The 14218-nt window shown below is 42.1% G+C and overlaps 1 protein-coding gene across 1 annotated transcript in view; it reads right to left on the bottom strand.

Moving 5' to 3' along the window:
• Nucleotides 1-10070, bottom strand: part of LOC119740345 (follicle-stimulating hormone receptor-like) — a 70419-nt gene extending 60349 nt beyond the window's left edge. The window contains exon 1 of the mRNA XM_038215617.1: nt 9748-10070. Coding sequence (XP_038071545.1) covers nt 9748-10070 — 323 coding nt within the window. The remainder of the gene's footprint in view (nt 1-9747) is intronic.
• Nucleotides 10071-14218: the final 4148 nt, after the last annotated feature.

The raw sequence follows: 14218 nt of genomic DNA, 5'->3' as shown, positions 1-14218 counted from the left end.
TCACAAAGAAATGGGCAAATGGGTTGGTATGTACATGTAGCCCAATGTTGGTCAACATAACCACTGGCAAACACTCTTGGGCAAATTCATCCCAATAGTTGGTCATTTGTTTAACCCAAATTCATAAATAACTAAGACAGTTTACCCATTCCTATTGGTCGAGAGTCCGTCACGTGGCTTGATAAAGACCGGCTGGCTGGTCTTAACACTTTTCCCATGTCACATGAAATTTGGACTCCTGTGAAATCCGGTGCCTTTTAACGTTGTATTAGGTTGAACGTTCACAATCCTCACGTAGGCATGCGCAATGCTACTAGTGAGTCAGAAATAACATTGCCCAAACACCAACAGTGTTTTACCCAACTTTTGTTTACAGTGTAACATTGGTCGGCCGGAAGGACGGTGGTTAGCCGTCCAAACTATCTCCCTTGAAACCGCCCTTGACCAGTTCTCGCATTTTTATAGACTGTTTTGGCATGTTTTAATTCAGCTGATGCCGACAAGTGTAGGCCTATTCTTCTACCCCTCGGGGGACAAAACCTTCTTCTTCTCAACTCCTTAATTAATTGTTTTATTTTAATGTGACCTTTGTTTATATAAATAATTCATTATTGTGAGTTGTTTGTGAGTGCCTATCTAGCTTTGTGTGGCAAGCAACCTTTAAAATGCTATTAAAAGTTTTGTTTTGAGATGGTCGTTATCCACAATGCACATTTGCACACGCTTGAATGTAGGTTTGTACCGCTGAAGTGTTCTAATCATAAGTACAAATTGTAAGTGAAGTAATCCGTGTATCAACGACCTGCCGTCACGCTTGGCACAGTAACACCATAACATACCACTAGCACCAGCGACGACCTGTGTAAATCCTCAGTTTTACAAGAGGAGGTAAAAATGCAATTTAATTCGTTTGACCTAAAATCGCTCGTTGTCGCGCCATTCGTTGTTTAAACAATGTCCCGCCAGCCATGTGCGTCGGTTCTTCCCTGGCAACGGCGCAATTTCCGTTGGGCGATCAAAAAAACTGTACGTTTATCATACAAATATTGTGTTGAAATTGCCGTTGATGTTTGATTTCCCCCCGTACCGTCGCTAACAAGAAAAAAAGTGCACAATTATTAAAGCCACTTCCGTAGTTTATACACTCACTCCGACACAAACAACGCTATACAGACGCGGCTTGTCGGTCATCTTGAAGACGTGTTGTACTGAAAAGGTATCGTGTAAAGATCGGTCCTTTCTCGGCGCCGTGGCAAACGCGAAAGCATATGTGTGACGTCACGCCAAATACTCGCGCCGCAAATTCGAAAAAGGTACCGTTGCACATTATTCAAACTCCTGCGAATTTCGCTGCGAATATTTTCGCGTCATCGAATTCGCTTCGGATTTACTTTCCAAATGACGTGCGTGTGGACCGGCCTCACGGTTAAAAAGGTTCAAAACTGCGCATTTTCTTCGGAGTTGTGATTGTCATCACAACTACTTGTGGTGCATGTTATCTCAGTGTAATGCCTATATAAGTTACACCCAGTTGCTCTTCAAAACAAGCCACTCTTTTCTTCTATATTTGTTTAAGTATATGCAGGTTTACTAAATAATACCGAGACATATTGACTGTCTTATCCACTGCCCTTCAAAAGCTAATACCGCAAAATGTCATACGGTTTTCCCAATGGAAATCGCAAGGGACTTACAGCGACAGCTTGTATTGACTATGCCAAAGATCGCGTCAAAGCCGCACGCTCGCAGACGCGTCTTCCCTTTTATTGTGCACTTATCTTCTCTCGGCAGCTTCTTTTGATCCTTTAAATGTTGCAATACACTCTTTTTTCAACTTTCTGCAAATGAGAAGACCATGGAAAGGAACTGGACCCAAAAAGAGATGTATCAAAGAAAACAAAACTGTTGGGTTTGAAACAGTAATGCAGTCATGAAACAAGTCCAGCAGCACATGATGCTAGTGACAGCTGATCTCGATCCACCTTTTTTTTAATCAGGAAAGTGCTATTGAAGACTACAGGCTACACAATTACATGGCAGTAACTCATATTAACACCACAGATGACGCAAGTCATTAATGTAATAATACTTCGTATAGGCCTTGTAATTTATTCTATACACCCGATGTATGCTTCCTATACTTATTGTGCACAAGGTTACTTAGTAGATTGATCGTGATGCTGAATATTATACGATCATCTTGTTCTTGATGTTTAGTTTTAGGCTGAAGACACGACGTGTCGTGAACCACTGTGTCGAGCGAACACATTATATACTTTGAAAACTGACACTGATGCCTCTCTCGTGTTACGTCATACACTTATCGAGCGGAATCATCGTCACGTGTGTGGGAGAACGTAGATTCAAAACGATTTAGAAAAAAAGAGATATTTCTGACATCTCGGTGCTAGCCCAACTCCTGTGCCTCAAGGCACGCTGATCTAACGGAAAGACTGCTATGGCGTCATCGGATCAATTATATGGTTCGACGGAAAATTCGTGAAACTGCGTGAACATTATGGTAATTGCTTTCAGTTGAAGGCCTACATCTTGTTAAATCTCTCATCGAACTGTCAGAGGTTTCATATTACTCTCTGATAACCTTTACAGCCAGGGACATTATATTATCTTTGAAGTCGTGGGATGTCAAGGACTAGTAAGTTTCCCATTAGTCTAATGGTGGAATCACCCTTTTAATTTGTTTTGTTTTTCACCTTGCAACGTGCAACGCTTGAGCGGTTTCGAAATGATGCTTAGCTCTATCTGCTGCAGTTAATAACATACCAACCACATTTCAAATCGATTTTCGAATCGTTTCCGTAAACACAGTAATGTCCATTTATTTCAGTGACATTGTGACATTCCGCCTCCGCTCTGGCGAAGCCCTGAGGTTGCTTCAGTTAAATTCGTCCCAAATTTGTGCAGCGCAGCGTGGCTTGAGAGACGTAGTTTAAAACACGCGTGTACGTCTATGAATTCTTAGCCGTCCCCCTCCCTTTCCTTACACAAACAACGTGATGAATTTTGTTTGACAGATATCCTGGGACATCTTCATCATCGGTGAAGCCAATTAGCTGGCTGGATGGGTCCGAGATATCAAGTTTATACACGACCGATGCCCACGCGAACGTCGTGTCTGCCTGAGCCACCATGTGCACAGGCAAGCGTTTTGTTTATCGCACAAAAGCAAGATTGTCCCCGCGATATATCAAAGGACACGTAATGTCAAGCTATTTGCTGGAGGGTAGCGGCTTCAGAAAATATCCATCTTTGCAAGTGATGCATGCAAAAGGCGCTCCTAGCTGCAGGCGAAGATTTGTGCAACTTGATCGACCGTGCCAAAACGGGAGTTTAGAATGGCGCTCCTTCGCGACTGCATAATAATATACACGGATGAATTTAGATATCATAGATGGCGTTGTTTTTCCGTGTTTAGCTGCAGGTGTCCGTCTCTACAAAATCGTTTCATTTTCCCTCCTTCACATTTGTCTTAGTTCAACATCTGTACGCAACAAGTGTATGTTATAACTTTCCGAGAAATAAAAAAAACATTAAATGATCGGATTTCAAGGGACCAAGATTTTTACCTGTGGCATTTTGCTTGCGCGAGAGGCTTTAACGAGATGCATTAGTGACGCATCGATAAGGGTGCTGCTCTATACTGCACTGCACGGTTGCTGCTTGCGGTTTAACTGTCTGCTGTGTCTTCTGTTGAAGCATTCTTTTGCTCAATCTATACAAGCTTGCTGCTCTGATTGCTGCCTGCACTGCTGAAATCATAGTGTATTTTTAAGCTCTGGCATGAGCTTCTACATGTCAATTGGTCGGATGGTCTGTCTGTCTGTCTGTCCCCGGATAATTGACAAAAAGTATGACGTTCCATATCTGCCATAGGCGTCGCATTTCTCGGTTGCATTTTTCAGCTCTGGCAGGTATCGCTTCGATGTATTTCATGCAAGACTTTCATGCAATACGTCTTGCAACACGGCCAGAAGTTATTGTACACTCGCACTTGTTTTAGCAACTTTGGACTTTTCACACAAGGGAAAATGACCCCAAAAAACCATGAAATATGTAAATGGTGATCACCATTGTTCCTGTTAATGAAAGCTTCTAAACTTGTGTGGAGGTGTAACCTTGTCTCGGGTGGCAGAGTGACACAAATGATTTTGACTTTCAATAACATTTATTTGTCTGCGTGCCGTTTCGTCGGAGCACCGGAGATTTGTCGCCCTCAGGGAAATCATGTCTTCCCACAACCGAAGTCAATAGATCGAAAAATAGGATAACATTTCAATCTTTCGCCATTCGCTGTTTATCTCAACCGATCAAGAAGGCGGGTACAAACACGCTGTGATACGTTTCGTCGCGTTTTGTTAGTGGGAAAATATGATTCCCAGATCTCCAGAGGTAGATTTAATATGCATTTATTTTTTTATTTTGGCCGAAACGTGGGCGGCCATTTCTAATGCCCGTTGCCTGCAGGGACAGTATGTGGCCGGGGAAGAGCACCTTCACTTAAGATTTGTCTTGATAATACCTGACAAGCGGCACTGATGTGGAGAGATCCAACAGTTCCTATACACCAATCAGAAAGCGATGGCGCAGGCGCAGGAACGGGGGCCCTGTGTCGCCAGACATGTGTACTTCACACCCAGGGTCATGTTCTTTTTTTTTCTGGCGATTTCACACTAAGCACACAACCCTCCGTGTGCAAACTTGCCCCTGGTGACATCTTCAACAGCACAAGCTATGTCATGAAAGACTATAGGAGTTGGTTGAAAACGGAACGGCGTGTAGCAGGAGGAGGGGGTGTACGGTTTCACCAACCGATCATCCGTCGACTGATAAAGGAGACATGCAAGCACATACTGGCCCGCCTGTTCAAATAATGTGTGAAACACCTTAAGCTATTATCGGGTTTATTGGCGGTAACGTGTTGGACTCGGGTAATTCTCGGATTGGGTTATTCACTCCTGTCGTCGGCTCTTCCGACGCATCGTCACTGACACCACATAACTGACACCCTGTGAGTGACCCGAAGCCGAGGGCGTCGGCAGGCGATATCAGTGACGAAATGTTCGGTGGTATACTGTCTGGCTTGATTAATACGACCTTTCTTAGCTCAGTGAACATTATCCGAAATTTAGAAAGCAATGACCACACTGATGTAAACTCAAAAGGACGAATGTAGGGTAATATACCGGGTGAGTCAACATGGAATTGACCGAATTAGAAAAAAAAATAAAGTGGCTTGCTCCATTTGATACAAAAAAAACACAGGCATAAATTACATGTTATTGACTAGTAACTGCGAAAATTTCACGTAATTTGCATCATCCATTCCCAAGTTGCGTCTATTTCAATATGGAGATCACAAAACTCAGCTGTCCACCGCTGATAATTTACCGTTCTACGAACTGATTAATAACCGTTACATTCAATGAAACATGGACGTTTTCCCACCTGAATGAATGGAAAAATACAAAAATCGCCATTAGCATTTCTGGAGAAAAAAATAGATGACTTGTTCCTCATTTAATATTCAAAACACAAAATCTGACAGTAGAAAAGCTGTTTTAGTCTTGATTTGTCTGATTACATCTCATTTGTGTTTAAATGCCTGTGTGTAATCTGTAATCCTCACTCAGCTCGATAGCTTCCAATGGTAGTCCATGGACAGCTGTAAATATTGGTTCTTTTAGTTAAACGTGCATAACATCTGTTAACAGACAAGCCAAACCAACCAACAAACTAACCAAATCCGATGAACATATAACCTCGTTGGCGAAGGTAATAAGGCAAAGCATCAGTGTATGGAAAGGATAATCTGGTACCGACCAATATCAAGCTTGCGTTTACGCAATATCAAGTGTGGACGCTGGGGTACATGTTTCGATATCGGTACTTGATTTCTAAAATCAATATATCGGAAACAAGCCAGCCGCACGCGCTGTGTATGTACTGTGCTTAGATGCTTTCTCATTCTGCACTGCACTGACTATATCGCCTGCTCAGCCTGAGAGGATCGTCTTCAAAATAATATTGTTATATTATAAATATATTGTTAAAAAAAAAAGGGATTTGTGGTATTTTTGGTCGAGTCCAAAGTCACGCAGGTCGAGTCCAAGTCCGAGTCCTCAGGGTCGAGTCCGATTCATTTGTCATCGTGACTGGAGTCTGAGTCCGAGTCACGAAAAATGGGACTCGAGTCGGACTCGAACTGTCCTATTATGTTTACTCGCCAATCCACTTTGTCCGTGATAGAGTGGGCAGGCTGTTTTTATTTCCGCTAAAAATAGGCCGAAATACGATAAAGTGGCGTTATATCAACTTGCATTACATCAGCAGAGCCCACAATGCTGCACTCTAATGCCTTAAGGCACACTTGTACCTGGCTGATATGCTGAAATCATCTCCAGTACCGCCATAGGAAATTAACAAATGCTGCCACCTCGAATTGAGAATAAAAGACATTTCCTCTTTCTGATGCTAGGATGTGCAGGTGGTTTCTGTAGCCTTATTGTTCAATTGATCATGCTCTTGCTGGCTTGGAGAAAATTAAAAGTGTGCTCTCCGGCAACAGGCAGGCGGCAAGTTTAACAGTTCGAGAAAACGTGCCACTTTGTGTAAAATAGGCCAGAAGCAAACTTATGTTGAAAACATCTAAAAGATTTCCCCTCACAAAAAACCTTGCGGTATACACCATGTCCCATTATTTCATTTGCAGATTTCTTGTTGCCATTTTTAGTGGCGTTTTCGTTCCTTGGTTTTTCTTCTAATACAAATTTGAAAATTTATGAGGAAAACAAAATAGTGGTGTCAATTTGACAGAAGCTTCAGTATTTCAGTGCTTGAGGACAACAGCTTCGTAGAATTTTTTTTCCTCCTTTTTTTCGGGGGATGTTCAGGCCGGGGCCGATTCTATGGGAGGGTGTTTATGCGTCCTTGATGATTGACATTCAATGAGAAGTCCTTACGCATAAAGTGTTACATTTTAGTTCATAATAATAAGATATAGAGACAAACTCGATTAATTAACATGATTGCCTACGATGACAGCAAGGAACCACGCCTTCGGGTGTCACTAAATTATTGTCTGTCCTCCCCATGTTATATTTCTAAATTCTGCTTTGATATGTTTACTAGTATTTTGCACTGGAATTTTAACAGTATGGAATATAATGGAAGCTTGAAAGTTCAAACTTTAACCTTGAACCCTAAAATAGGAAAACGGGTGTAGATGTACTATCATTATGATGAACAAACAGTTCAGGGACATGGGTAGATGCACAAAGTATGTTTATAAAATCCATTTCGTGGCTCGTTAATTTTGTGGATCACCATAATTAAAGCACTTGCGTACTCACTCCGAAAACCCCATAAAATCATAAACCGAAACGATTCCGTTTGTGTTTAAATTTGGATCCATCACAACTCATTGCTGTTTGTTTTTTCAAAAAGCAACACCAGCTCTTTTTTTGCACGTTTTTGCGGCGATTGCTGCTGCATACAGATGCTATATTTTTCTCCCCTGGCTTAGCTCTGCGTTTCCCTGACACCCCGGATGAATTTCAAACAGGATTCGGACATATGTGTGTTTGTCAAGTGCATGTTGTTGAGATGTGCTGATGTCCATCGACTAATTCTCTTGCATGGGCTTCTCTGTCATTGAGATACACCGTCAGACCGCACCGACCTGTCGGATGCGCACTTAGACGTGTTTTCACAGGGATGAGTGCCGTCAGGAAAACCCCCACGAGAGAATTGACGGTGATCGTGAATTGGAAACAAAATTTGATTTTCTCTACTTCTTTTTTTTTTCTCAAGAATTCAGTCGCGGCACGGAGTAAACTTTGAAGAAGTAGCTCAGTGTGTGTAGAATGCGAAGGAACGAGTGATTTTGAAGTCTGTACCCTTGAGCAGAGGCAACTGTCTCGAGCAAACTGTGCATGTGTGCAAAAACGTTAGGGCAATATATCTTTCCACAACCTGCCAACATCCCTTAACATCGGGAAAACGTGAATTAGATGAGAAACAGATAACATGTTAACAATGTCTGAACCTAGAAATCCTATTGCACAGCAATGACTTCAGGCGAGCTTTTCCGATCGTCTTTGGATGGCCGGGTAGAACATCTTAGCGAGACGCCAATGTCGTGTGATGTCGACCTTTTAAACATCTTTAGCTGATCATGCGATTCATGTTTCAAAACAACAACAACAACAACAACATCATCATCAAGAGCAGCAACAACAACAACTTAACAACAACAGCAACTACAGCACCAACAACAACAACATCATCATCAACAGCAATTAACAACAACAATAACGAAAACACGACAACAACGGCAACAACGACAAAATGCCGCTCCATCCACTTGCACAGACAGAGTTTCCCTATAGGCCTACTTAGGTGAGAAGGCTATAACTTTCTCACCCACATAATATTTAAACCCTTGTTCTTTAAGAAAAGATCTCCCCAGTTTAATATGTCTGAAAGCATTTAATGAAGTTCCAGGACATGCAAAACAAATCGCTCGTCAACCAGACTCGGAATCGACAGCTATCCCCGGAAAAAGAGCTTCAGACGGCACTCGCTGGCCGGTCATTTACATTTTACGAGTCAAATAAAAATGTAGACATCTGTATTTTTTCTCAAGTGCATGGCTTCGGAGCGTGGAAAATCCACACTCGAGCTCACGGCTTAGTAATGACGGGCACGAACCGCAAGTTCCTTTGCTGTCTGTGAAAAAAACTGCGTCTCTCGTATAAAACATGAGCAACCTATGTTGGACGGTACCGTCTAGGAATAAGAAATCGATAACGAAGTTTCTTACTCTCTCATGAGAATGCTTGACATGTATCATGATGTCTCCTAAGACTTGGAGCATTGTCCGTGCTCCGGGGGAAAAGGCGTTATTCAAATATGCATTGGGGATTACCAAACTGCAACCGATTACATTGGGGGCTCTGCTGTGGTCGAACAGAATCGTGTGCTACTCAACTAGTGTAGCAACTTTCAAACAGTGGAGAAAACAAGTGGCCGGGGAGTGAACACAGGAGCATCCACTACATGCCGGAGGCATATGATAAGAGAAGAATAAATAAATCCCGTTGTTGCTAAAGCTGAGCTGAGTCAACAGCTGAGGCAAAAGCAAAAATAATGTGCCTCCTCAATATGTCCTGAAGTGGGAACACAGGACATCTGCTGGTCTAACCAAAGAGCTAGGACCTCCTTGTTGGTCTAAGTGCTGAACTGTACATTAACAAACTGCGCACTTGCTACAATATTGTGGAAATGCGAACGGAATTTCATATTTCGACTACGGAAACAACTACTGTAACAGCCAAGATGCCGATTTTAAAATACGCCTTTAATTGAGACTGTCAGTTTACTTACAATTTACAACACAAATGAAAGTGAAACTGATGGGAATCTGCATAGCTGTTTACATATAAAATTTCATTGAACAAAATTCCAGCAAGTTTGTTTTTGAGAGAAATTCTGCCAGGGTATCACAACGTCAGTTTCAAAAGGTGACGTCATGACGACGGCATCGCATGTGACTGGTGGTAATCGGCACTGTTAATTGAAATTCGCAAACATTTTTTTTGACAGATTCCTAAATTATAAGCCCTTGAGACAGATAATACAAGGGCTATGCGCAAGGAACTACAGCCCTCTTACATTTTACGATTAAAAAAAAAATACGACATCAAAAAGTGGGAGCATTCTACTTACAGATGCACCGTCTTTTCCGGGAGCTCCATTTGGTCTATGGATGTGATGTCCTCGCCGCTACATTCCACCGCGTAAGACGGCAGTGCCTCCTTGTCGAGGGGGCTGCACGTGCAGCCTCTTGGGCAGGGCACATACTCGGTCTCTGTGGGACCCACACTGCTCTGTGCCCAGGTTGGGATCTGGTCATCGTCGTTTTCAGCCAGCAGGGGCACGACAGGCGACATGCCGTCATCCCCACTGACAGGAGGGAGCCGCAGGATGCACAGACAAGTCAGGAATATACGGTACGGTGCCGACGTGAACACTCGCGGTAAGACCTTCATGATTATTGTGGGATAACAGAGGAGGAGCGATGAGACCACGAAATGAATCTGCTGGTGCAAGTTGTTGGAGTTCTGTATCAGGCTGGAGATAAAGTGTTAACCGTGTGAGACGATTGCTCGTTCGACGTGAACACGCAGGATGAAGCTACGTAGAAAACGTCTCGCACGTTCTATAGCGCGCAACAACCTGTCCCAAGTCCCGACAGTCCGTGACGTGACAGTGTAGTAAAATGCACCGGGATGTGTCCACACAGTGCCTTATATACTGCATATCTCTGGGGGTAAAAAACCGTGTGCATTAATTATGTCATCACAGTCCCCGGTAGACTAACGCGGTGGAATACACATCGGAAGTGTATGACAAAACCGTAAAACAATAATACGAAGATTGTACAGTTGCAAAAAAAGAACAGGTGAGAACTCGGTAGGGTTTATCGCCTTTTGAGGAGTCGACAAGAGGAGTTCCGATGATGTACCTATAGCCTACTCGCTTAGACTGCGCATCACTTGCATGTCGCCCGGCCGTATATCAGCCAAAGGAGAGCTCGGCCAATCAAGGCAAGGACGAAAATGATGCATATTCATGACTTTTACTTTACACCAATGATTGTTGCAATCACGAGTTGCGATCACGCGAAGCGCTTCAGTCTGAATATAGCGTGTCGTTGTGATTGTGTCAATTGAACGATCCGTCGATTTCTTTGTCAAGATGTGTGTGGGGGAAGGGGGGGGGGCAGCCTAGTAAAACTCGAAAAGGGGAAAGCTTGACGCCGACTGACTCTGGGGGCGCTGTTCAAACATGAATGCCGTGTACACAGTATAATCCACGTTTGATACCCATTCCCCGCATTGTGAAATTACGTCAAATTGGTAGTGGACACTCTGTATCTTCGGACCAGTAGCCGGGATGAACGCACGGGCCTTCCGGGCCGGGTCTAGGGCGTCCAACATTTGGGGGTCGATCCTCCCACACAAGGCATTTGATTTGTGTCCTCCTCTGATCTATCACCTTATCTGAGCAGGCCCGGATTATCCAATAGGCACGGTAGGCCCTGTGCCTATAGGGCCTATACGAACAATTCGGGGCCTATACGAACAATTCGGGGTCCTATACAAAATTACCGCACCCTGGAATTTGTGTCGTTGTTGAGACGCTCTTTGTTCAGTGCGCCAAAACACCCACACACCCACGTTTGTTTATGGCGTAAATCGAGGATTGTCTATACCTTTTCCTCTTTCCACACGCGGAGAAAAGTGTCTAAAACGTTTCAGGGTCTCTCTCAGAATTTTCGATTTCACTAAGTAACTGACGCTGTACAGCATGTAGGCATACATTACATTGTATAAGTCTGTCGTTCTGAAGCACGGTGTCAACCATGGGCGTCGATCGGTCGGGGACGGGGGCACATGTCGTGCCCCCCCCCCCCCCCTCCCCGAGTATATTCAAATACAAAATTGTAGCCTACATGTGATTTTATAGCTCAGAATAACTTATTCAATGACTCCAAACTAGGAAATGATGCTTAAAATCTTTTGTTAAACACAGAATTGCTTAAAGTGGTCAGAAATTGCCTCAGATCGCACCACAGAGCATCTAGAATCCATTTCCCCCCCCTGGGGCCCATTCGCGCAATTTTCCGTGCCGAAAAGGCTCGAAAGAACGGTCTCTTTTGACTACTTAGAATTCAGCATAATTTAAAGAAAAAGTGAATTGAAGGGTAATCAAATAAATAGTACATTCCTGTCTGGGGGTGTTTTTTATTTCTTTTCTTTTTTCATTCTATAATTGGCCTAGACATATAGTTTCACCTCGGCAGGAATCGATAATAAGGAACTTCATAAAGGTGACTGCCCGCGATTCTTATGTTTCTTCGGCACATTAATTCTGAGTGGGGACGGAGAGGTGTGGGGCAAACGTAGGTGCATCGAGCGAAGGCCGTAAACCCCGCCACATTTACGGTCAATCATCTTCGTTGAATATTCGTTCATTCAACATTGTACTCCGTAATTTGTCTCGATCGTATTGAGGTTCGCTTTCCACTGCAAACACAGACTGATTTTTTTCCAACCAGTGAAATAGTTATGGACTCCAAGATGCTGTATGTTCTGTGGTGTTGCACACTATATTTCTCACTCCCCTTCGAAAATGAATGCACGAGCGTTGAATGAGTTAAAGGGAATTTCATAACATTTGCTTTTGCTGTACTTTTCAGGAATGGATGGATTGGGGGATTAGTATTTCTTACATGAAGGAAATATTGATACACTGACTTGTTTTGTGGTCGTAGATGCTGGAAAAACAAAGAAACACAAATCATGTTCCTTTAGTCTGGCTTCCTGACCCCATTTAAGATGAAACGGAGCAATTTACAGCCGTGGGTAAATTGTAAGGTCAGGGAACCAGTCTAGCTGGTTTGTACCGTAGGTGTGTTATCAATTGCAAACAAAATGTGGACTAACTAAATATTGTTAATTGGGGGCAGTGTTTGAAAAAAAGCCAGTTTTATTTCCAAGGCTAGTTGGCCGACCACTGTTGGAAATTTATACAAAAATACCACTGTTCTTGAAAATGAATGCTTTAGACTGTCATTCACTAACAGTCCAGTAAGGAATTTCATAATAAGTTGGCATATTTTTTTTTAGATGTTTGAAAATGTTGTATATTCCCTTTAATAGGCCTATCATGGTTTTCCAGCCCAAATTCATCAAAATTTAGTTCGTTTTCAAGCTTTCAAATTCACGAATTTTAGATTTTCGAATTAAGATCAAACTGATACACACATGATTTCGTTTGTATCGTTCAGGTTCGTTTTATTCTATTCTGAGTAGGGCCTATAGGAATATTTCACTTTAATATTTCCAAATTGAAATTTCTACCATCTATTTGCAGTTGGGCCAGTCAAATCAAGACTCCTCGAAGCGGGAAGGATTTTGTAGCTGTTACTTCGTAAATGAGTTATCACTTTCAACCTTTACACGTTCAATTAAAATTTTAAATTAGTCGAGTAAGTTAACCTTTGGTTTTTATAATAAATGGTTTGTGTTTCTTTGTTTTTCAACTTACTCATTTCATTTCGTTTGTTTGTCTCAATTGAAATTCTTCCTTTTGCTTTGTTATCTCGTCATGAATGTTTACATCTGTTTCAGAATATGAAGACATATGTCGGGACTGTCTGCTACACGTGGGACTCACGCGTAGGCCTGAATGATAAATCAGCTTCTATCTATATAATCTCCAATGGCACCTCGCGTGTATGGTGTCTTGTGACTGTTACATTTAAATACAAAAGTGCTTTGACGTACTTTTTTTATCCAATGTTCCATGCAGTATAAAGTTTCCCATGTAAGAAATCTTATATAACATAGGCCTATATCGGAAAATACGAATCTCTGAGTAGCCCAAATACCATATACATGTAGTTACAGATTTGAATTTGGAAAATGTTGGCCAACCAATGAAATACAACTCAAAAAGGGGCATGCAATGTAATTTATTTTATGCAAACCGTGAAAATATGCGTTTGTGTTCTATTTAATCTTACTTTCAATTTTTGTTTTGTCATTTTCAAGGGTATTTTGGTGCCTTCTTGTTTTTATGCTAATGCGAATTAGCATATTTATGAGCAAATGTGTGATGTCAGTTCATGCAGAACCCTCAATGTTACAGCTATTTCGGCACCACAAGTTGCCAGAATTGTGGATCTTTTGCTGTCATGAATGCTCTTTTCTTTGGTGATTCGTTACATGGCAGTAAGCCAATGAGCAAACTTTTCTAACAAATGTTTTCTATGAGCAAATATATATTGTATTCACAATTTAAACAGAAAACCCCTATACTGAACAGTGTCTTCCTAAAAATGACATCTCAGCAACAGCGGCCCCTGTTGTCCGGAAAAGCAAGGACATTTTTTTTTTTGAATGTTTAAAGAAGTGCACCTTTGAATAAAATTAACCAAAAAGGGATGTCACATAGTTTTCATACATTTACGAAGAGTAGAAAGTTGTATGCACAAAATATGTTCCTGAGAAAAATTATTGTCATGACCCCTTTAATCAACGACCATTCGAAACTGATTGAACTTGTTCGTCGACAGACTGCTAAGTGCTAATGAAATAGAAAGATTCTATTTTGACCACTGAATGCTGAT

This window comes from Patiria miniata, unplaced genomic scaffold (genome assembly GCF_015706575.1).
Source record: "Patiria miniata isolate m_02_andy unplaced genomic scaffold, ASM1570657v1 HiC_scaffold_10, whole genome shotgun sequence".
Lineage (NCBI taxonomy): Eukaryota > Metazoa > Echinodermata > Asteroidea > Valvatida > Asterinidae > Patiria > Patiria miniata.
The sequence above is the reverse complement of the archived record's forward strand: the minus strand, read 5'-3'. Positions and strand labels throughout refer to the sequence as shown.